Source organism: Anolis sagrei, chromosome 1, assembly GCF_037176765.1.
Source record: "Anolis sagrei isolate rAnoSag1 chromosome 1, rAnoSag1.mat, whole genome shotgun sequence".
Taxonomy (NCBI): Eukaryota; Metazoa; Chordata; class Lepidosauria; order Squamata; family Dactyloidae; genus Anolis; species Anolis sagrei.
The window spans coordinates 187,918,837-187,942,583 of record NC_090021.1 but is presented as its reverse complement, the minus strand read 5'-3'; the positions used below and the strand labels follow the sequence as shown (position 1 = coordinate 187,942,583).

Below are 23,747 nucleotides of genomic sequence, written 5' to 3'. Positions count from 1 at the left end.
TTTCATTTTCATAGCAATTGATTATTTCTGAATGTCTCATTGCCTTGTTGTTTAACAAATAGCTGAAGCTGGAAGCTGGAGTTCATTTGACTGCCTTGACCATTTTTATGATCAAACATCATCCATTTGCATAACAATGTTGTACACAATTCTTTATTTATCATATTCTCTACCCTCCAGTGGTTATAAATGTGAAAGTGGTAACAACATATTCCAACAGAATCTAACACAGAATCAAGATATCAGTCATCTTCTAAGTGCAAATATAGGACTTTTTTTTCTTTCAAAGGCCAAGGACCGGCTTTAGCACAGCAGGTTAATCACCAGTTGCAACTGCAGTAAATCTTGCCAACCGAAAGGCTGACAGTTTGAAGCCAGGTCAGAGTGAGCTCCTGACCTTCAACCCAGCTCCCCACCCACCTAGCAGATCAAAAACAGCAATGTGAGTAGATAAATAGGAACCACATTAAGCAGGGAGGTATTTTAGGCATGACTTTTCAATCAGAAATATATTCTTCTGCTCTGTGGATAAATGGTCTTAACAAAAACAGAAGCAAAAATGACATTATTTCTGTGTGAAGTGGCTTAGTGAGCTAAAGGAGAGATGACACATTCTTCTTTTCTGAAATTTTTGGTGTATTCTTCAAAACTAAAAAAACCTTTCTTAAAATGCTGCAATCAAATTCAAATGAAAATTATTTCCCCTATAAAGGAATGATCCTGCTTAAGTACCCTAAAGGCACCAGATCATTCTAATCTTGGAAGCTAAGCAGTGCCAGTCCTGGTTATTACTTGGATGGGAAATGGCCAATGAATTTCGGGTGCTATGGCTGATATTCAGAAAAAAAAAGGGGCAAAACCACCTCTATTCCATGCCCGAGAAAACCCATGGAACAACAGTTGGAACAACAGGAAGGCTAACATTCAGTGAGTCATGCTAAGTTTACCACCTGTATCGATGAGTTTCCCCACAATAACTGTATTTGATAAATGTTTTAAATATGTTTATTTATGTTTTAGTGTAAACATAATTTTATAGGTTATTGTTATATGTGTTTTGATCTGTATTGTTTTTAAAATGTTTTGAGTTGCTTTGGGTCCCGTTTAGGGAGAAAAGCAGGATACAAATAAAGATTTGTTGTTGTTGTTGTTGTTGTTGTTAGCCTATGTAAATTCAGCCCTGAACCAGGACTTCAAAATTAGCTTCCCCTGCTACAACAAAACTAAGATGCCAGCAAAATGGACAGCAGGCCTATCAGTGAAATCCTCAACATTTCTTAGTACAAATCCAGAGAACTTGCCTGGATACTGGGATAAGTCTTATTATTTTATCAAAAATATTTTTCCTATCTTGTCATAGCCCATGCCTCATAACAAAGAATTTATAATTGATTTCACGTTTAAAAGTTTCATCGCTCAACATCAGTATGTAAAAGCTGTAGCTTTCGGCTTCTTTGGGACATGCCTCCTATTAAATTGCTCATGCAATAGAAGCTGAAATAGCACTTTAAAAAGAAAAAAAATCCAACTGGTCCTCCATTAGTAACAAATGTGCTAATATACTCTAGTTTAAACTTGATCTACTAGTGAATCAATGAACCATGAAAGACAGGGGTTAATCAGGGTGTTCTGAAAACAAAGGCTCATAGGGCGACGGAGACGCTACCCTCAGACACACATCTGTGCTGTTTTCAGTATTTAGTTTTATGGCAGCAGGTTTCTGTTTACAAAAGTTAAGAAGCCGAAATGATGTCACTGTAATATACATTATTAATATTTGATACAACAAACAATACAAAAAGTGTTACACAGAGACAGAAGTAATCATGTGAACAAGCATTTTTCATGCTAACTAACTACAGATACACCTCAGTTGATAATACACTGTTAATGTATAACATTAATGGGATAATTAAACCTTCACGCATGAAGGTTTCCACATACACATTAGAAATTGGTGTGGGAGGCATGTCATAAAGGAGATGCGAGAGCAAATGTGTTCCACCTATAAATAGCCATCCTATCTTTGATTCTGAAAGCAGAGCTATATATATCTCACTATAAAAAGACAAATACCATTTCATACCTAAAAATGCAAACTGTTTGCTAAATCTTCTAGTTTCAGTTTAAAATAAATCTAAGATTATCACAGATTAGGAATGAAAGATATGGCTGTATTAGAATAAAGCTCTTCTGATTTTGATACCTTCTATTAATATTTTTATAAACCCCACAGATTTGCACTACACCATATTGAGTAAAACTTCACTGAATTGTGAAAGCTAAGGTATTTTTTTCTTTAAGAGCATTTTGAACTTGAAACATCACAGTAAACGTGAAGACATAATAACAGAAATCAAGTTCAAAGTAACTCTTGTCCTTTTAGAATAACATTAGCTGCTCCATCTTCTACTAGAATCTTTCCAAATTCTCTTCTTGCCTCACTTTTGGTGAACATATAAAATCATACTTGCTATAAACTTTTATCATGTATCTTTGAATGAAGATTTTCCAATAAAAAAGAGCTGTACAGAAAGATGAGAATACCGTATTTTCCGGCATATAAGACGACTGGGCATATAAGACGACCCCCAGCTTTTCCAGTTTATAGAGTTTGGGATATATTCGCCGTATAAGACTACCCCTCTTCCAACGCACACCAAATAAAAATTTAAAAAGTATCAGATTTGATTTCAATTTGGTAATTTTCCTATTTCTGTACCTCCTTCTCTGCCTCTCAGATCTCGCACATGTGCACTTGCACCACTTCACTGCAGTCTTCAGGAGCGAGATCTGAGAGGTAGAGGAGGAAGTACAGTAATAAGATACATGGGCGAGTCAGACAGGTAAAAGAGGTGTGTTTTTCTGGGCCCAGAGCCACTCTATCTCTTTTTTCCATATCCCGGGCGCCCCAGATGCCTGCAGCTTGCTCCGCCCTTCACTTACACCTTCCCGGTGAGGCACCCCTTCACTACACTTATCTAGAAATAGATCAATAAGTATTATTAACACAATTGGCTTCTTGCAACATATTTTAAAGGACAACTGTATTTCTGAAGAGAACTTACCATTCAAGATTTGTTTCAAACACCGAAACCACAAATGACAGTGGTCTTCACTTGAGTTATTTAGATTGATGATGGAATCTTTAAGTTTGTTGCCTTCTTTTTTCAGGCACAGAAAAATTGCCACACCTAATAATAAGCCACCTTTTTCCTGTCCAGCAAAACGACGGCGTTTCAGTTTTACGGAAAATACATCTTTCATTTCCACATATTCCTCATCCTGTTGCAAGCTCATCCGGGAGTCATCTGTCCAAAGAAGAGGAAAAATCAGAACAGGGAAAATCAGAATATAAACTCGCAATAAAAAGTACATAGAGAAAACATACTATTAATACTGGCCCTCCTTTCACCCTTGCCAGTTTCTCAGACTCGCCTTGTGGGTACAAGGGAGGGAGCCTTCTCCTCTGTGGCCCCCCGACTCTGGAACCCTTTGCCCAGAGAGATTAGGAAAGCCCCTACCTTAGAAACCTTTAAAAAGGATCTCAAGACCTGGCTCTTCCATTGCGCTTTTGGAGAGTTATTACATATTCTTAACCTATTGCTCCCCTCAACGTCTTTGTCCTAGACTACACCCCCCTTGTTTGAAGGTCAGTCTATCACCCTGTCTCTCTACGAGTTCTCACTCACAAATAATTCTGCTCCTTTATCTCATCGTGAGTTTTTAATCAATTTATGTTCATGCAGCCCGCTCACTGTCATTATGTTTGGTTTCTGTATTATTATTATTATTATTATTATTATTATTACTTCCATTGTAGTCATATGTTCTGTATTTTTCTGTAATGTTGTTTATTTTATTGTAACTTGTATCTTACTTCATTGTAATTTGTTGTATGGGCTTGGCCTCATGTAAGCTGCCCCAAGTCCCTGTTGGGGAGATGGTGGCAGGGTATAAATAAAGTTTATTATTATTATATTATTATTTGAGTTGTCCACATTGTAGTGCAGTTTTTTGATCTTCATTCGTAACATTTGGCATCTTATCTACACTCAGATGTTGCTTTGCCAAGTATTCTGCTCCATGTTTTTCTAGCTGAATCTGTCTCTGAGGCCCCTTTCTCACAGCCATATAACACAGAATATCAAGACAGAAAATCCCTTAATATCTGCTTTGAACTGGGTTATCTGAGTCCACACTGCCATATATTCCAGTTCAAAGCAGATGTGGGATTTTATTCAACTGTGTGGAAGGAGCCTGAGGCTACACACTACCTTGCTAAATCTAGAGCATCCATACAGCAAGGACACCACCTGACTAAAACAGTGTGTATGTGTCTTTTCAACCATTCAGGGTTGGCTTTGCAGCTGGTGAGGAATCATGACCAAGGGCCCAGGGCCAACAATACCAAGGGAGTTGGGAAAACATATTCAGTAAATCCCTTTGGTTGTATAAAATAAGACAAAAGTCGTCAACCAAATAAATATATTTTCTTCAGCTGTTTCCTGCTTAGTTGTTGTGATCTCATTACAAAATAAGTTAATGTTTGCTGGTACTGAAAGAGGGAAAAATCAGTTTCCTTTGGATAACTTGTTACAAGCACACACTAACAAAATTAACTAGAAATGGAGAAGTTACACTGCATTAGATTTGCTTTCTCCTGCACAGCAAAGCAATCCTAATATGTTAGTTTTTAGAAACACTCATTTCAACATAATGGACATTTAGTAACAATTAACATTAAAATATTTTTATTCTCTTACTTTTAATTGTGAACCTGTGGAATTTCAACAACATTTTAACTAAATTAAAAAGAACCTTGATGTTATGTTTTTATACTTAAAATCACATATTTTAAGCTTTCTTCAAACTACATCTCACACTACAGATTTTTCTTGGTGGAAGAATTGTCCATTCATTAGTATCATGCTGATTATATTGCTAGCTCTTCCAAAACATTAACTCTCTTCTCATATTACCTAGAAGGACACAGGGTACCATCTGTTCTTACAAGGGATTTAGGTATACATTAGATATCATGCTATTTATTTAATTCGGCACCCACTTGCCATTGTATTTTTAAAAGTCAATTTAATTACAAGGAATAAAGATAATCTTTCCTGCCACGTTGTTCAACCAACATAAGAAACAAGCAGGGTCCTTCATAAAGTAGGTTACACTTGTTTCGTCTCTTTTTGAAACACTCAGCATTAAGAAAAGTCTTAACAAAAACAATAGTCTATTGCTCTTAAAATTATTATTATAAGCCAAGAGCTTGTCTACACCAATTTTGGCACATCTGCCTGATGTGGAGCATAAACAGGATTAGGGATGGATTCATCTGCTTGATGCTAATTCTACTCACAATTTCTGCTCATGTTCGCTTTTTCAAGACTAGAATGAAAAATAAATGCAGCTAAAGGTATTAATTTCTACTGGCATGTGTTAAGCACTTCAGTATCAGGTATGTGTGTTTTAATTTAAGTAGGCCCTTCCAAAATGGTATCAAATGAAAATTTGGCCTAATTAAAATCTAAAGATTACATTTGCATATTCCTCCCACTATTACGATAGTTTATAGAGAACATTCATGCTAGAAGAATGTTTCCTTTCTTGCCTCTACAGGCCTTTAAGCCACAAAGCAAATCCACCTCTTAGTTCAAAATTTGTGTGTGTGGTAAGGTTGTGTTGGTTAAGCTTAAGTCTCAGTCAGCAAACTACTCCTGTGTCTCCTTTCTCTCTGGCTCCAAGGAGCTCCTGCCAGGTAGCAGCTGCATCCAAAGCTTTACACATATTGCTGCTGACTGGGTTTTCTTACCTGCTAGCTCACTAGAGTTGTCAGGGGACAAGACAGCCAATGTCTTAAACTGTGAGAGATACAGTCTTTCCACAATTTAAGGAACATAAGATGAAGGAGGCTGGATTTATAGGACAAAAGTCTTTTTTGAGACATTCTTCACAACTCCCTGTTCTTGATAACCTAAATTCATGGTAGATAAAATGCATAGCTCAATGCAGATGGCTGATTAGCCATTGCATGGCTTTGAGAGGAATGAACACCCAGATTGATATTTTGTATCCTGTTGAAAGCAGGATATCTCACCAAAGTGGTTTACAGTTAGAACATCTAATGATCTTGTGAAAGGATAATTCACAAGACAAGATATTAGGTCTTTGGATTTTGCTCAACCATTTTGATGCCTAGCAGTAAATTATCATCACCATTACCATCATATTTGCTTCTCTCAATATAGTACAATGCTTACACCCATGGAATCAGAATCTGCAGTTACACCTACCTGCATCAGACTTAACATGCCCCTTCTAGGAATTTCCTAGGTCCTCCAGGGTAACTCTGTTAGTAAGTCCAGGAATCTATCTCATGTGGATATGGAGGTTGAACAGTAAAGTCGCAATAATAAACACCATTGCAACTAGGAGTAATAATGCTGTTTCATAATTTTTGACCTTAGCAACAAAAAAAAAGGTATGTAATAATAGAAATTATTTGGCCTAAATCAAGAGGTATGCGTGAAATTATGATTACATGTCTAAGCATTATCAGAAAGCACCAAATGGGGTCCCCCTAGCTTGGCACAACAAAATAGCATCAGTAAAAGGTTTCTGAACACCACCCATTTACACAAATCTGTTAGCAACAACAGTGTTTACAGTAGAGCCTGCAGAAAATGTTCCAGCTCAACTTGCCTATTTAGCAAGTCTTGCAAATGCTGATTTATTATCAGTGCATGTTTGATTTTTATACCTATTTTATATTTCTATATACCTGGCTGGGAAGAAAGAAGTCGCAAGTTTGAAAAAGTTCTAATTATGTTCTAAAGTAAACATAAACTTGTAGTAGCAGTAGAAGTTATTTGCCCCACACACAAAGGCTGATTTAAACTAGTCCATTAAAATTATCATGTACAGAAGAACAACATTATACATCCACCTGAGGTCTTTTTGAACCTCATGTGCATACAGAACAAAATTATTTGCACTGTTAGCTTTGATAGTGCCAATTACTTGTTCGGAGAGGATGGAACGATTCCAGTCCTTCCCTGCCTGTCTCACACCAGCTGAAGATCCCTTTTGCCAGGAGGCAAAATGCTATCTCTTCAACAGATGAGAACATTTATGGATTAACTCTGGAGATTTCAGTCTACAGATTCAAACATGATTCCTCCCTACATCTCAAACATGTATCACAACTGTTGAGAGACAGTTAAGCCTAGCTACATGTGTTAAAAATATGCCAAAACAAAATACCATCAACAATGAACTGTGTAATGGTGCTAAAGCTATCAGTAATTTTATTTTAAGCACATAACCTATGTACACTGCTTTAAAATGAACCCCACAAGAACAAGTCAAATATTTTCAATGCTCCTGCCAAATACTTCCCAGAGGACTTTGGAAGAAAAACTGCTTTTTACACAAAGTGAGTAATCATAGCATTGAATAATACTGTTCAGTCTGTTAGAAAAATGTGTTACTTGCAAATGAATAAAAATGTCCTATGCAAAGTATTTACTGCATAAAGAATATGGCATCTCCAAACATGATTCTGCAGTTTATATTAGTGAAATACTAAGAAAGGAACATTAAATGTGGATTCAAAGTTTACTGACAAAGACATGTCCATCACTCAATATTTAGTTACCTATCCGAAGTGTTAGTAGAAGTTGCAAAGCAAAAGTTATTTAACAATAGGTTCTTGTGGGGGTTTTTTCGGGCTATAGAGCCATGTTCTAGAGGCATTTCTCCTGACGTTTCGCCTGCATCTATGGCAAGCATCTTGCCATAGATGCAGGCGAAACGTCAGGAGAAATGCCTCTAGAACATGACTCTATTGCCCGAAAAAACCCACAAGAACTTAGTGATTCCAGCCATGAAAGCCTTCGACAATACATATTTAACAATAATTTGGGGGCTGTGATCGATATTTACTATAGAAATGTAATTATTAACAGCCTAAATTCAGTGGAGACATCTGGATAATAAATTATCCTTCTCATCATGGTTTTGCATGGACTCTGAAATTCTGCTCTACAATGTTAGGTTGCCCTCCAGAATAAATTTTGTTGTCATGTAAAACTGCAGTATAAGACAAAATGACACCCCATCCCACTAGAGAATGAATCCACTTTAAATCCGGTTTCTGCCTCCTGTAGTTTAAGGAGGAGCCTTTAACAGCCTCACTAAGTTACAAACCCCAGCATTCTGCAGGAGACAGAAACCAGATTTAAGGTGGATTCATTCTCTAGTGTGATGAAGTACAGTAGAAGGCCAAGAAATAGTTTTGTGTCCATACAAACAGTGCTAGTTAGCAGTGTTAAAACACTTTGCTATTTCTATGCATATTTCACACTAGGAAAGTTGTGGGTGCTTTGTAAATACATTAAGTGGGTTAGTCCCAACTGGAAAAAAATGGTGAAACTATGGAAATGATATAACTGCTAATTTACCATTCCACAATTAATTGAGTGAGTCTCTTCTAGTAGGAATTAGTGACTGAGTTAGGCCTAAATTTGTCTGTTGTGATAAGTCTTGAAAATCAGAACAATCTTTTTTTTTCTTATATATTGGACACTGCATACAAACACTGAGTATGCACATAGTAGTCTGACCATAAATAACTTCCAGTTCAAACTGTGTACTCTTTCCCCCATGTTGTTTCTTGCTATGTGCCTCCCTGCATGGTGCTTGTAATCATGATGTCCACCTGTGAATCAGATTTGTCATTCAGGCTGAAAACAGTAAATTCGTGGATCAGAAATGTAATTTTAAAACCTGTCATCCCTGATAAGAGATGCATGTACCATGTTCCATAAATTAAAGTGCCTTGGTGTAACAACCAATCACTCCAGAACACAAACCTTGATTATTTTGACCTGCTGGAAAAAGAATTGCTCATGTTCTTATTTATATTATATGTGTCAACGGCATGAGGGCTACAGCTAATCCTGTGTGTAAGCTTCATTACTACTCTGCAGGTTTCATCCAAGGTCAACTATAATAACGTGTCATATTATTCTCAGAAATTACAGTCTTCCTTTCTCTTAATTCTTGTGTGTTGTTATTCATACCACCTGCCGCCAAACAAGACAACATCGAATGTACATATTTATATCAACAGTCAAGTAATGAAAGAATGTTATATATTTATGTGGGCTAAAGAAATAAACACAGTGAATAATAAAGATCTCGCTGTCGAAAAACTCCTACCCCTCCTTTTCTTGCATTGGCATATCAAAGCAAGAGACTTACATTCCCTAGGGTTTGGGCACAGCCTGCTCTTGCTTGGGTGTATTCAGAGGATTAATCCAATGGTGCCAGTTACCAAGCTGTGGTCCATCACGGCAGGAAGCAAGGACGCCTGATTTAATACAGCGAAATATATTTTGTTTCATTAATATACTATTGAAGGAAACTGTAACATAGAATGGCTACCAATGAGTTCAGCAATTGGGCAAGGGCCACTGTTAAGCTGGATGTGCAGGATGTGCATTATCTCACAGTTTCTTACTAAACAGGACTTCCCAGCACCACACATCTTCTTACTAGGAGTTACCCACCTGGGTACAAAGAGCAAGATCAACCCCAGTCTAGGTAAGAGTACACCTACACAGCAATTAATGCAATTTTACACAATTTAAACTGCCATGGCTCAATGCTATGGAATCATGGGAGTTGTAGTTTTATAAGATCTTTAGCCTTCTCTACCAAAGAGTACTGATGCCTCATTAAGCAGCTGAAGTGGTGCCAAACTGCATTAATTCTACAATACAGATGCACAAACTAAAAGCATGCATTCATCATTACTCTTCACTTCTGTTTTTCTACTGTGTTTAGTGTTCCTTACATAACCTTGTTTTTCCTAAACTTTCTGTATTAGTTTTTCCTAAACTATCAGCATAGTCAATCAATCACAGTAATATACTGCTGGTGTCAGTAATTACAGTAAGTATTTGATTCATTTTTTTCCCAGACACTCACTCTGTTTCCATGATACACACAATATGCACAGCCTGACATCTGTTCCTTCAGAGTTTGCAAACCGACTTACTGTAAACACACTTTCCTGAAACATGCGTTCCACTGGCTACTGAATTTACAGTGGAAGAACACAACAATCTAGCTTTCTATCCCATAGAAGTCTACCACTAACAACTGAACTTAATTTCTGTCAGTACCTTTGCAACATAATGTATCACGTATATGTATTTTTAAGTGTAGGTTGTTTTGAAAGCTTTTCTGATAATATTTTAGCCAGTTCAAAATTACAGTGCATGATTATGTTAATTTATTTATTAAAACAGCTAAAATATTAAATCATGCAAAGCCATATTTTGCCTTAATCCTAGCTAGAAGATCCAAAGGAAACAATCTACATACAAAATTATTTTCTGTGCTGCAAGTTCAAAGTCACGAGAATCATATAATTACAAGCACACAGTTTTAATCATTTCTGTAAACCTACTGCTTCTATTTCAAATGGGTTAAGGTACAAGTCAAATTTCAAATTAACCAAAGAACAGTTTTGGCAAGTTATTCAAAAACCTATAAAATTGCACATGGCTAGTCAGGGCAGTCATGTTTAATACAGATTCCACTTTACTGTTTTTAAGAGATTTAGATCTTTTGCAAGTGAAAGCAAATATGGATGTGCTAACTTTCTGCTAGATGTGGACTTCATTTGTGCCCAGAAGAAAAGTTGAAGTCTATAAAGTTTTTTTTCTCATTTAAAGAATGGCATGAACTTGATAACATTAGAAATGTAAATGCCTTGGGGGAGTAAGAAAAATCAGGGGGCGGCTTATGAAATACATTAATTAAGAATGATGAATAAACTGTTTAAGGTAGACATGTTCACTGCCTGAAAATCATTTCTTAAAACTATGTAAGAGGAAGAAAGTCATCTACATAGGAATAAATTCAATCGCAGATCATTATTACATATTCCTAGTCTTGGTTTCCTTTTTTAATTCATTTCATTGAAATTAATGTTTCTTCTTCTTTACACAATAGAAAACTTGTGGAGGAAAAATAATTTTCTTTCCTTTTCTAATACTGATGTTTTTTTATCTGTTCATAAGGAGTTTCCCCACATAGCTCCATTTATAGTCATTTTATAATGAATTCTATTTAGTATTCTGAATAAACGGTTTATTCTGTGCCAAAGTAATTTTCTTAAATAATAATAATTTATTTTTTTACTCACAACTCCTAAAGGTTCGAGGTGGGGTACAACATAGTATTTATATATTGAAGACATGGAGCAATCTCTCTCAATCAGATAGTAATCTGATGGGGCAAATTCAGGGCTTTAGAGAGGATGCTTTAACACTACAAAATGCAGGTTTTGAAGAGTGTCGACTGTATGGGCAGCGGTGTGCAGACATGCAGTGTCATGCAACAATACAACACCTTTGGATAACATGCTTGAGGGCCGCGGTAGAGCAGCAGGTTAAACTGCTAGCTACAGGAAATCTGCTGACTGGAGGATAAGCAGTTTGAAGCCACAATTTAGGGTGAGCTCCTGACTTTTAGCCCTAGCTTCTGCCAATTTAGCAGTTCAAAAGCATGCAATGCATCTAGATCACTAGCTATTGTCTCAGCAAGATGATAAAAAGGGCGCCCCATGCAGACAAGCCAGCAAAACATGATCAGAGATGTCTACGAATAACAGGTTCCCCAGCATAGCACCTCCCCATGGCTGGAGTTGAGCTCCAGATGCCCGAGATGGAAAAAAGGGAAGGCCTTTACCTTTGTCTATGTATTGTATGTCGTTGTTGTTCACTGTGTAAAAGACATTTAATGTTTGCCTTATATCTGTATACTATAATCTGTTCTGAGCCCCTCCGGGGAGATAAAGTGGAATATTAATAAAGTGTTTTATTTATTTGTCTGAATTTTAGGCTTCAGCTTCCCAGTGAGCCTGTTTGGTCCCCTGAAAGAAGTCCAACAAGGACTAAGATTCATGTCTGATGAAGAGGTGAAGGCATGTGGCTAACAACTCAGCCTAAAATAGTTTTTAATAAGGGAATGTGAAAGCTCGTTGACAAATAGACAAAATGCATTATAAGGGAGGGAGATTATTTCAAAAAAATGTTGTAATTCTTTTTCTGAAAGTTGTTTAAAATAACTTCTACAGCCAGAGGGTGGATAATTTTGGACTCGCCTTCATAAAATGCTATTTATACAAATGTTTTCTACTGAGCCAATAATTTGTACCCATGTGCCCCCAGCAATATAGTTGATTATGGATGCGTATTCTTTGGCAGAAAAATATGAGGTACACCATGAGACAGCATGGTGTAGTGTCTCAAGTGTTTAACTATGACTGGAAACCAGGGTTTAAATTCTTGCTTGGCCATAGAAACCAACTGGATGGGCTTCGGCAAGTCACACTCACTCAGCTTCACTGGAAGGAAATAGAAAAATTCTTCTGAAAAAAACATCACCAAGATAGCCCTGTGATAACAGTGATATGATTGCCATGGGTTAGAAAGTGTTTGAAGGCACCCCACCACCACAATACTATATCAAATTTGAATCAACTTGACAGCAAAATTGTCACATATGAAACAATTTTGGAAGTGCAGCATCTTTCAATTTTTGGGGAAAAGGTGGTTGTTTTATATTAAGGTTTCTTGAAAAAGATAACCTTTTATTGATTTCGTGCCTTCAGTTCAAAGATTATTGAGGTTTTCATTCCCCATTAAAACCTATGGCAGCAAGTGACAAAACAGTTATCTCATATATGCTGAGAATGGGATACTGCCAATCCACCAACATAATGCAGCATAGACCAAGTCCATATGCTGTATAGTGCTTCTTCTTTTAATTATGAAATGTCACTGTACCATGTGTAATGCTCAGGTTTTCATCTGATCTTGGCAGCCAAGCAGGATCAGCTCTGCTAGGTGATGTAGGATCTATTTCAGAGGAGAGAAATTCTATAACTATAGATATTTTCACATAGTTTTGCTGATATCTCAAAATATCATTCTCTTATCATAAGGGGTAAATAGAAGTCCTGGTTTTAAGAATGAAACTACAGTCTAATTGTAAATGAGCTTGCTTTAGACTAATAGAATCTGAAAATCTGAAAAATATCCAAAACACACTTTTGATCGCAAGCCTTTCCAATAAGGAACACTGAAACACAGTTCACATTGGAGAAGTCTTGCCTTTGCATTCCCTTGAGAGCATGTGCCTTCCGGTCATTTCTGACTTAGGACAACCCTAAGCCTAAAGTTTAGGGCAGGGCCAAGGAAATCACCTTGGAGGGCTGCATCTGGCCCACAGGCTTTAGTTTCAGGACGCCTGGTCTACCAAAATTAGATTTTCCATGGTCTGCCTAATCAAATTCTTAGATGTACTAAGAGTTACTTACAAGGCAGTGTTTAATTGTGTGCAATGAGTTTCTTTTCAAAAGTGGGTCACTCTTTTGGGCCTGACCTGCAACAGTCTGACCTGGAGACATCAAAAAGCTTATTGAACATAAGTCTCAAAGGTGCTACAAGATTGGGACTGCAGGCGTTAGTTTTGGGGCCCCTACTCTAAATGCTTAACTGATGTTTCAAGTTACTGCAATCCATGAAAAATCGGGTTTGAACTATCATTTCAGTAAGCGAAATTCTTCTTTGGGGAAGGAAATGCCGTCATTTGACCCTCTCCCCCTGCCCCAATGTTTTACTTATTTGAAAGAAAATCTGTCTTGGGGGGGGGGGGGTGAATCTACACTATAGAATTAATGTAGTTGAACATCTTTTTAGCTGCTATGGCTCAATGCTATGGCATCCTGGATGCTGTAGTATTACCAAATCATTATCCTTCTCTGGCATGGAGTGTTGGTGCCTCATCAAACTACAACTCCCATGATCCCATAGCACTGAGTCATATTATTATTATTATTATTATTATTATTACTACTACTACTACTACTACTAACTTTACCTATACCCTGCCTTTCTCCCCATGGGGACTCAAGACGGCTAACAAGCCACACTAGACAAGTTGAAAAAGTGCAATACAAGGGTTAAAAAACAATTCTGTGGTAAAACAGAATTAAAATACAATAAATAATAGAGGTGTGCATTTTTATTAGTCCTTGTAAGTCGTATCAAATTCATTAATTTTTTACTTACAAGGCAATATTTTATATGTGGGCATGGCCTGCACCAAAAATTTAAGAATCGAAATTTACTCCATACTTTTTTTCTTTTAGTTTTGTAAATCTTGGAAGACTTCCAAAGTCAGTGTCATATTCGGTGCAAGGAAGCAAAGCTGAAAGCAAAGCCAACAAGGCTAACATAGCACCTCTGAAATTAATGGAGTCTCAGAATTAGGAGTGGGGGTGGGGAGAGAACAGTGAATACTAGGAACAGCACAGAACTCTGGGAAATGTAGTTTGGGAAGGGAGGAGCCCTATGCAAGAGAATTCAAAAAGCCCTGCCCTTAACTACATTTCCCAGAATGCAGTGCACTACTCAGCACCAGAGAGATTTGCCTCTCCATAGCCAGAGTTTCAGTACATTTAATATTCTACACTATGATTTTTGTATCTGTGTTATCTCATTTCCTAATTGGTTCTATCATTAAAACATGGCAAAAGTTTATACAACTGCAAAAACTTTGTGTTAGCCCATGGGACAGTGTGCTATAGCACATTTTGCTATCTAGGGACTGTCTCACCCCCTACCAACCCCAGAGATCTCTCCGTTCTGAGGACCAAGATATATTGGAAGTTTCCTGTTTTAAAACCTTGCGTCAAACAGCAACTAGACGCAGAGCCTTTACAGTAGTGGCACCATCGCTCTGGAACACTCTGCCACCAGAAGTTCATGCCTTGCGGGACTTATCAGCCTTCCACAGGGCTTGTAAGACATATCTGTTTCAACAGGCTTCTGACCTTTGATCTGTTGTTTTAATTTGTGTTAGATTCCAGTTTGTTTTGTAAGCCGCTCCGAGCCCTAGGGGAGTGGCGGCATAGAAGTTTGAATAATAAATAAATAAATAAATAAATTTATCATCATCCACAAAGCAAAAACAAAGTTTCTGGGGTATAATCACTACTTTCAAAGTAAGGATTACACAAACAGGAAATAATACTTTCAAACTAGGAACATGTTTTCTTTATTATTGAAAAAAAAATTGTTTATAAAAACTGAAAATTCCCCAAAAATCTGTGGACAACCGAAACGTTTTGAAACTTAGTGGGCTGAGCATGCTAAATACGTTCTATCATTGTGTTGAGTTTCACCCCAATAGCTGCAAAAAGGAGGGAGAAAGGAGCCCCTGAAGCTTCCCCAATTATAGTAATTATGTGCAATTACGATAACAAAATAATAATAATAATAATAATAATAATACAAACAACTCTATTTGTATCCTCTCCCATCTCCCTACTAGGGACTCAGAATGGCTCACAACAAAAATGGCAGCTAATCAATATAGTAACGAAATTTCGTTACTCTCGTTATAGTAACAATTTTTTCAGTAACTACGTTGGAAATGACAACCTTCTTCAAGCCTTCTCTAGCAATCTGTTTATCTATGATGCTGTTGCTTACTGTTTCCTGTATGTATGTTCTGGTGTGCAGTTTCCTTTACTCTACAGTTCCTGTGAAGTTGGAAAAGGGGCTTTCTTTTTCTCTCTCTCTCCTTTTGACTGTTTTGATAGCTGTTTTGTTACAAGAGAGATGTCCTAGCTGGATGGCAGAGAATCACCTCAAACATATCTGAAACTGGACTGCTAAGTTTTGTACCTGTGCATGCTGAACACATGAAGGTTGTAAGAAAACCAAGTGTGTTGTTTTTTTTTATCAAAGTCTACTTCATTTTTGTCTCTTGAGTGCATGATATAAAACAAGTTATTTTATAGGAGTTAAACCGCTGAGCTGTTAAACTTGCTGACCGAAAGGTTGGTGGTTCAAATCCAGGGAGCAGGGTGAGCTCCCACTGTTAGCACCTGCTTCTGCCAACCTAGCTGTTCAAAAACATGCAAATGTGAGTAGATCAATAGGTACTGGTCCGGCAGGAAAGTAACAGCACTCCATGCAGTCATGCCAGCCACATGTGCTTGGAGGTGTCTACAGACAAATGCTGGCTCTTTGGCTTAGAAATGGAGATGAGCATCACCCCCCAGAGTCAGACATGTCTAGACTTAATGTCAGGGGAAATCTTTGCCTTTACTATACATATTTTGGGAATTCAAAAACACATATAAAGCTCTGTTTTATGTACTGGCAAATCACTGTTTCCCTAACAGATCAGAGATAACAGGTTATTCAGTCTAACAACTGAAATCATTGCCTTGCATAATTACATCTGATGGTCTACCACAAGAGAAGATTCTATTCTAAAGAGTTTTTGGCTCTTTTCTGAAAGGCATTTTCCAAAAGGGTATGAATGCCATTTTTTAAAACTATGCTTTAGAAGCAAAACTCCATAGTTTTGTAATGACTTTTGGTAGGGCAGTGGGTTAAAGCGCTGAGCTTGTTGACTGAAAGGTCGCAGGTTCAAATCCAGGGAGCGGCGTGAGCTTCCGCTGTCAGCCCCAGCTTCTGCCAACCTAGCAATTTGAAAACATGCAAATGTGAGTAGGTCAATAGGTACCACTCCAGCGGGAAGGTAACACCGCTCCATGCAATCATGCTGGCCACATGACCTTGGAGGTGTCTATGGACAACGGCATCTCTTTGGTTTAGAAATGGAGAAGAGCACCAGCCCCCAACGTTGGACAGGACTGGACTTAATGTCAGGGAAAAACCTTTACATACCTAATAAACACACTAAAATGGCATTTCAAAGTCATACCCCCCCCCCCCATTCCCAATCCCACCCAAACTCCCCATGGCAGCTAAAGTGGCGCCAAAGTGCATTCATTCCACAGTGTAGATAGGTGAGGTTTCTAGTTATTTGGGTGAGGTTTCTAGTTATTTCAAAGCAAATCACGTGGGGACTGAAGGCACGCTTCCTTGCTTGGGACAGATTTTTAAACATTCGCCTAAGTGACTGCAATCCAAAAAGAAAAGAAAAAAGGAGGGAGGGTTGAATGAAAGTTTCACCCTCAATTTGCAAACACCAGCCCGCCCACAATGAGCTTCGCTTGTCGCCATGGACGCCTGAGATGCAAAGTGCGGGAGACCTTTTCCTCATCCGCTTCGAGGGCCCCAAAGGAGGGCGCGGATTCCACAGCATCAAGTGGTGCCAAACTGCGTTAATTCCTCCGTGCGACCCACGGGGGGAGGGGTCTCACCTCGGGGGCTCTCGGGCTGGATGGGGCGCCAGCTCAGCCTCTGCGGGCCAAGCACCACGTCGCAGCTCCGCTTCCCGATCTCGAAAATGCCCCTCAGGAGCGGACACTCTTCCTCCTCCTCCTCCTCGTTTGCAGCCCTGGCGCCTTCCTCCTCCTCCTCTTCCTCCTCCCCCTCTTCGTCTTGGGAGGAAGGGGAGCCCCGAGTGGCCCCGCTCCCCTTCTCCTGGGGGCAGCCCGGGCCCTCGCCCCACGCCGTCCTCCTGTGGCGCTGCATTCAAGAGAAGGAGCCTTGAGAGCCCAGCAGGGAGAGAGAGAGAGAGAGAGCGTCGCCTCGGTGACCAAGGCAGACAGCCAGGCAGCCAGCGCGCGCTCCCCCGCCCTTTCCCGCCCTCTTCCCCTCAGGCGGCCCCGCGCGCGCTCCCGGCGCCTGGGGATACAGGGCTGCGCACGCCCCCGAGGCTCCTTTTGTCCCTTTTCCCGCCAGGCTGGTCACACTCACTGGCAAAGCTTCACTTCCATCCAAGAGGAAGGCTTCTTTTCTATCTTATCTTTCCTTACCTTACATTTCATTTCCTTTTTTTCTCTTTTCCTTTCCTTTCCTTACCTTTCCTTTCCTTTTTTTCTGTCATTATCTTTCTTTTCCTTTTTCCTTTCCTTTCCTTTCCTTTCCCTACCTTACCTTTCATTTCTTTTCTTTATCTTAGCTTTCCTTTTTTTCTGCCCTTTCCTTTTTTCCTTTCCTTACCTTTCTTTTCCTTATCTTATCTTATCTTACCTTTCCTTTTCTTTCCTTATTTTTCCTTTCATTTTTCTTTCCTTTCCTTTTTTTCTTTCTTTTCCTTATCTTTCCTTTCGTTGCCTTTTCCTTACCTTACTTTTTCTTTCCTTTTTTTCTTTCCTTTCCTTTCCTTACCTTTCTTTTTCGTTTTTTCTGTCCTTACTTTTCCTTTCCTTTTTCCTTACCTTTCTTTTCCTTTCCTTACCTTACCTTATTTTTCTTTTCCTTTCTTTATCTTACCTTTCCTTTTTTCTTTCCTGTTCTTTCCTTTCCTTATCTTACCTTACCTTACCTTTCCTTCTTTTTCTTTCCTTACTTTTCCTTTAATTTCTTACCTTTCCTTTCTTTCCTTTCCTTATCTTTCCTTGTCTTTTCCTTACCTTTCCTTGCCTTTTTTCTGTCCTTACTTTTCCTTTCCTTTTTCCTTTCCTTACTTTTCCTTTCCTTTCTTTATCTTATCTTACCTTTCTTTTCCTTTCCTTATTTTACTTTACATTTCCTTTCATTTTTTTCTTTTCTTTCTTTTCTTTTCCTTTCCTTTCCTTACCTTTCTTTTCTTTTCCTTTCCTTTCATATGAACCAAAGTTGGGAAATACAACCTGCTTTCTTTATCTTATCTTATCTTTCTTTTCCTTTCCTTATTTTACTTTCCCTTTCCTTTCCTTTTTTCTTTTCTTTCTTTTCCTTTCCATATCTTATCTTTCCTTTTCTTACCTTCCTTTTCCTTTCCTTTCCTTTCCTTTCCTTTCCTTTCCTTTCCTTTCCTTTCCTTTCATATGAACCAAAGTTGGGAAATACAACCTGCTCTCTTGATCTGAGCACTGGATAAGAAAGTGTCGATACAGGCCTGGGCAAGTCCAAAACAACTGGAGGGCTGAAGTTTGCCCAGACCTGGTAAATACAGTTAAAGAACTCTTCTACATTGCCATAGAAAATCCAGATTATCTGCTTTGAACTGAATTATATGGCATTGAAGATTCATACAATCTAGTTCAAAGCAGATTATCTGGATTATAATCGATCAGATGGATTATATGTCACTGTGCCGTGACACACAGCTTTCAAAGTACTGCTATTGAGTTGATGCAGTTTGACACCCCTTTAACTGCCACAGCCACACTTTGGCAAAGTGTGGCTGTGGCAGACAAAGTGTGGCAGACCTTGTCAAACTACAACTCCCAGGAGTCAATAGGATTGAGCCAGGGCAGCTAAAGTGGCATTACATCTACAATGCAGATGCACACTAGGACTCTGGAGACCAGGGTTCAAATACCCCATTGGCCCTGGAAACCCATTGAGTGACCACAGGCACACTCCCTAAGAGTCATGGCAAATCCCCTATGAAGAAATCTTGCCTTTAAAAAACTGCATGATGCATCTACACTGAAGAATAAATGCAGTTTGACACCACTTTAACTGCCATGGCTCAATGCCATGGAATCATTGAAACTGTAGTTTTATAAGGCCATTCACTTTCTCTGACAGAGTGCTGGTACCTCACCATACTACAACTTCCAGGTTGCCATAACCCTTGAACCATGACAGTTAGTGGTATCAAACAACATTAATTCTACAGTGTAAATGTCCTCAGGGCCAACATAAGATAGTTGGCAATGACTTGAACACAATACCACTCATTTCACACTAGAGAAATAATGCTGAATTTTAAAAATCAAAGTTATGCCTTTATGTTTTGTCCCATTACGCCACCGGGGCTCAATTTTAACCCAATGCTTTTATTAAATGATGAAATCCTGATACCGTGCTCTTTTCTGATTCCCATAGTCAACACTGGGAATTATTGTTAGATGTTACCTTGTAGATAACTGCTAGATGACACAATATTTCAAATTATGAGACTTTGTATTAAAAGAAAAGCAGAGTTCCTTCCCTTTTTTTCTAGGAGGATTAGAAATTACATGTACACACACAGTAGGGAAAGCTGTGTTTCCATAAAAGCCAGTGGGGAGTTTGCAACTGACTCCTGCTTTCACCTATGCCAATATTCATATTCATAAAAAGTCACAACCAACTGGCAGTTCTCCATCCATAAGTAATATAATGAATACAACATAAGTGTGAGTAACTTTAGACTTTATATAAAAACAACCACAACCCCCAAAAAGGGAACTTAGGTTTTATAAATATATTAATCTTTTATTTTAATCACTTGAGCCTATGATAACCAGTAATTTGTCTCATTGCTGCCATTTCTTTTTGTCATTCATAAATAGGAGATGTCCTAGGGTTTAGCAAATTTGCTGCAACTTCATTATGCTGGTTTCCAGCCAGTCTGGAGTCTGCCTTTCTGTTTGAGTTCCATGAAACAAAAGTATAGTGTCACTGTAAATAATTAGAAGTATTTTCTATAACTAGAAGTGGAGGGCAGTTGGAAAAGAGGAAGAACATATTATCTGGATTATCTGCATTGTTAATCTGTATTATATGGCAGTGTAGAAGGGGCCTGAGATGTCTTTTGACTTGCCCAGAACTGGATTATAGTCGTCCCTCCACATATGTGGTTTTGACTTTGGGGGATTTAATTATTAATGTATTTGATTCAATAATGTTTTTCGGAAAGTCTAGGTGCTATGGTGTGAATCTGTGGCCAACTTCCCATCATGCTGGAGGATCTAGAGGTTTTTGTTTTTATAGAAAGAACACCTCTCTAAGATCCAATCTACATGTCATATAATATAGTTTCAAGCTACATTGTATAGTTCAGTGTAGACTCATATAATGCAGCTCAATTTAACTAATTTATGACACCATAAAACCTTCCAGCAGCATGCGTAAGAATGAGGAAGTACTCCATCAAGGACTCAGTGTCTCAAGTGGATGGTGAAGTGGCAGCTCCCCCTGTGACTGGAATCGAGCATATCCTGATCAAGCTGGAAAGCTGGAATGTTAAATTGCCTCTGTGTCTGTCTATATATGTTGTATGTCTAGTGGCATTGAATGTTTGCCACTAGACATACAACATATATAGACAGACACAGAGTCTGAGTCCCCTGCGCAGTGGGAAGGGCGGAATATAAATACTGTAAATAACTAAATATTTTGTATCCCTTTCTGGCATGCAAAGCACACCACAAGCCCAGAGATTGAAAAGCAAAGCCTGCCATTTAGTGTCCAACACTCTATTGGCAATTTAATCATGCAAGTGAAGGCATTGAAAGCAATTTGGGCTTAATTTGTGATTACTTTATTTGTAACAGCATGCTAAATATGTATTTCAATATATTTTAAAGTGAAAACTCTTATTTAAGCATTTACATAGCAACTCATTTGCAGTTTTTTCACCCCGCCACTCTAATATGCATTAATATATTTCATACAGATAAAGTACGGAGGGTTATCTCCCAGCTAAATGGCATATTTGGGCCATGTTAAAGTGCATAACAAATCCAGTTCTAAAAGAATCTGCTTTCATAAAATGTAAATAGTTCTATGGGTTTTTAAAAAATGTACTAGGAAAAATGCAACAGAGGTCTGTAAATCCTTAGTTAAAATATCCCTACCATTTATATTCTAGAACAGGCATGGGGAACCTTCGGCCCTCCAGGGGTGGTGGACTTCAACTCCCACAATTCCTTGAGGCCAAGGTAAGCCTTTGGGGCGAATGCCGAGCCTCAAGGAATTGTGGGAGTTGAAGTCCACCACACCTGGAGGGCCGAAGGTTCCTGACCCCTGTTCTAGAATATATAGATGTTTGGTGGATATTAAGAAATAACAGATTTCCTGAACATATTGGTAAGGACTGGAACAGATTTCAGTGTGGTTATAAATAAAATTCTTTTGAGTGTCTGTATAGGGGTGGCCGTTTTCCTCCATTGATGCAGATTTAGTCATGGTTAGAATACATTGAAATCAGTGGTCCCTAAGGTAAGTAAAAGTAAAGGTTTCCCCTTGACATTAAGTCTAGTCATGTCCAACTCTGGGGGTGGTGCTCACCTCCATTTCTAAGCCAAACACCGTAAACACCTCCTAGGTCATGTGGCCGGTATGACTGCATGGAGTGCTATTATCTTCCTGCCAATGCAGTACCTATTGATCTGCTCACATTTGTATGTTTTCAACCTGCTAGGTTGGCAGAAGCTGGGGCTGACAACGGAAGCTCACCCCATCCTGTGGATTCGAACCACCAAACCTTCGGGTCAGCAAGTTCTGCAGCTTGGCAGTTTAACCCACTGCACCACTGTGGCCTCTAAGGGTCCTTAAATTAGCAAATTGATAAATTACTCCCCTTTAATTCAGTGGATCTATTGTCAGTATCAGTGCATCTAAACCAGGGGTCCTCAAACTTTTTAAACAGAGGGCCAGGTCACAGACCCTCAAACTGTTGGAGGGCTGGGTTATAATTTGAAAAACCATGAATGAATTCCTATGTACACTGCACATATCTCATTTGTAGTGCAAAAACACTTAAAAACAATACAATAATTAAAATTAAGAACAATTTTAACAAATATTAACTGATTAGTGTTTCAATGGGAAGTGTGGGCCTGATTTTGGCTGATGAAATAGGATTGTTGTTGTGTGTTTTCAAGTCATTTCAGACTGAGGTTGACCCTGAGTTAGAGCCAGGTAAATGAACTTGGAGGGCTGTATCCGGCCCCTGGGCCTTAGTTTATGGACCTCTGATCTAAACTGTAGAATTAATATAGTTTGACACTACTTTAAATGCCAGGGCTCAATGCTATGGAGTCATGGGAGTTGTAGTTGGTGTCAAACTGCATTAATCCCACAGTGTAAATCCAACCAAGAAAGTTTACTGAGAGCACAAGACATCAAAGTGGAAAATGTTTTTCTCCTGGCTTGCTTCCTATGCCACCTACATTTGCTCTAAGAAAATAGTTAGGGTTTACGCCAGTAAAACTGAAGACATGCCTTAAAGATATAGGAACTGAACCGAAATAGCGGCAGTAACCTTTAGCCATAGGTCTGACTCTGCAAACCAAGAACTTACTTTCTAATTACTCTTAAATGGTATATTATCATCCTCCAACTTGTTGATCATTTAAATGAAAAAGATATAGACATATATGATTGGAAATAATATTAAAATATACATTATTAGTATCAAAATCTCTGCAAATATTGACACTTGCCTGTCTTTTCACTCACCTCCCCAGAATGATTAAAAATACCAGAAAGTTGATGATTTATTCTGATTATATTTTGGAGAACCACACATGTTTTGTTTATTCCAATATATACAGTACCATCAAATCGTTTTTATATGAGCTCCCCAGGTCAGTTTATTTTGATCCAAGAATAAGAACAGAAAGAACCAGAACAAAATCTAGGATGTTTCAGTAAGTGTGAATGCTGCTGAATTTAAGGTGCATCTATCCTGTAGAATTACTACAGTTTGACACCACTCTGGCCCCATCTATACTAACATATAACCCAGTTTCTGAATCCAGATTATCTGCTTTGAACTGGGCTATATGGCAATATGGACTCATACAATCCAGTTCTAATCAGATAATCTGGATTCAGAAACTGGATGATATGGCAGTGTAGATCCTTTCTGTAACTGCTGTGGTTTAATGCTATGGAATCCTGGGAGCTGCAGTTTTCCAAGGTCTTTAGTCTGCTGAAGAGTGCCGGTGCCTCACCAAACTACAAATCCCATTATTACATAACATGGAGTCAGTTAAAATAATGTCAAACTGAATTAATTCTGTTGCA

General features: G+C 38.5%; 1 protein-coding gene across 2 annotated transcripts in view; it reads right to left on the bottom strand.

The window, feature by feature from the left end:
- CERKL (ceramide kinase like) overlaps positions 1-17,625 on the bottom strand; it is a 42,755-nt gene extending 25,130 nt beyond the window's left edge. Inside the window, exons 1-2 of one of the 2 annotated variants that reach the window (XM_060780009.2) lie at positions 17,273-17,625; positions 3,069-3,311 (exon numbers count right to left, since the gene is read on the bottom strand). In XM_060780009.2, the coding sequence (XP_060635992.2) occupies positions 3,069-3,311; positions 17,273-17,546 (517 nt within the window). In that variant the 5' untranslated portion in view covers positions 17,547-17,625. Of the gene's footprint in view, positions 1-3,068; positions 3,312-12,872; positions 12,941-17,272 lie in introns of those variants that run through there. The other variant, XM_067471125.1, reaches the window with a different exon arrangement.
- Positions 17,626-23,747: the final 6,122 nt, after the last annotated feature.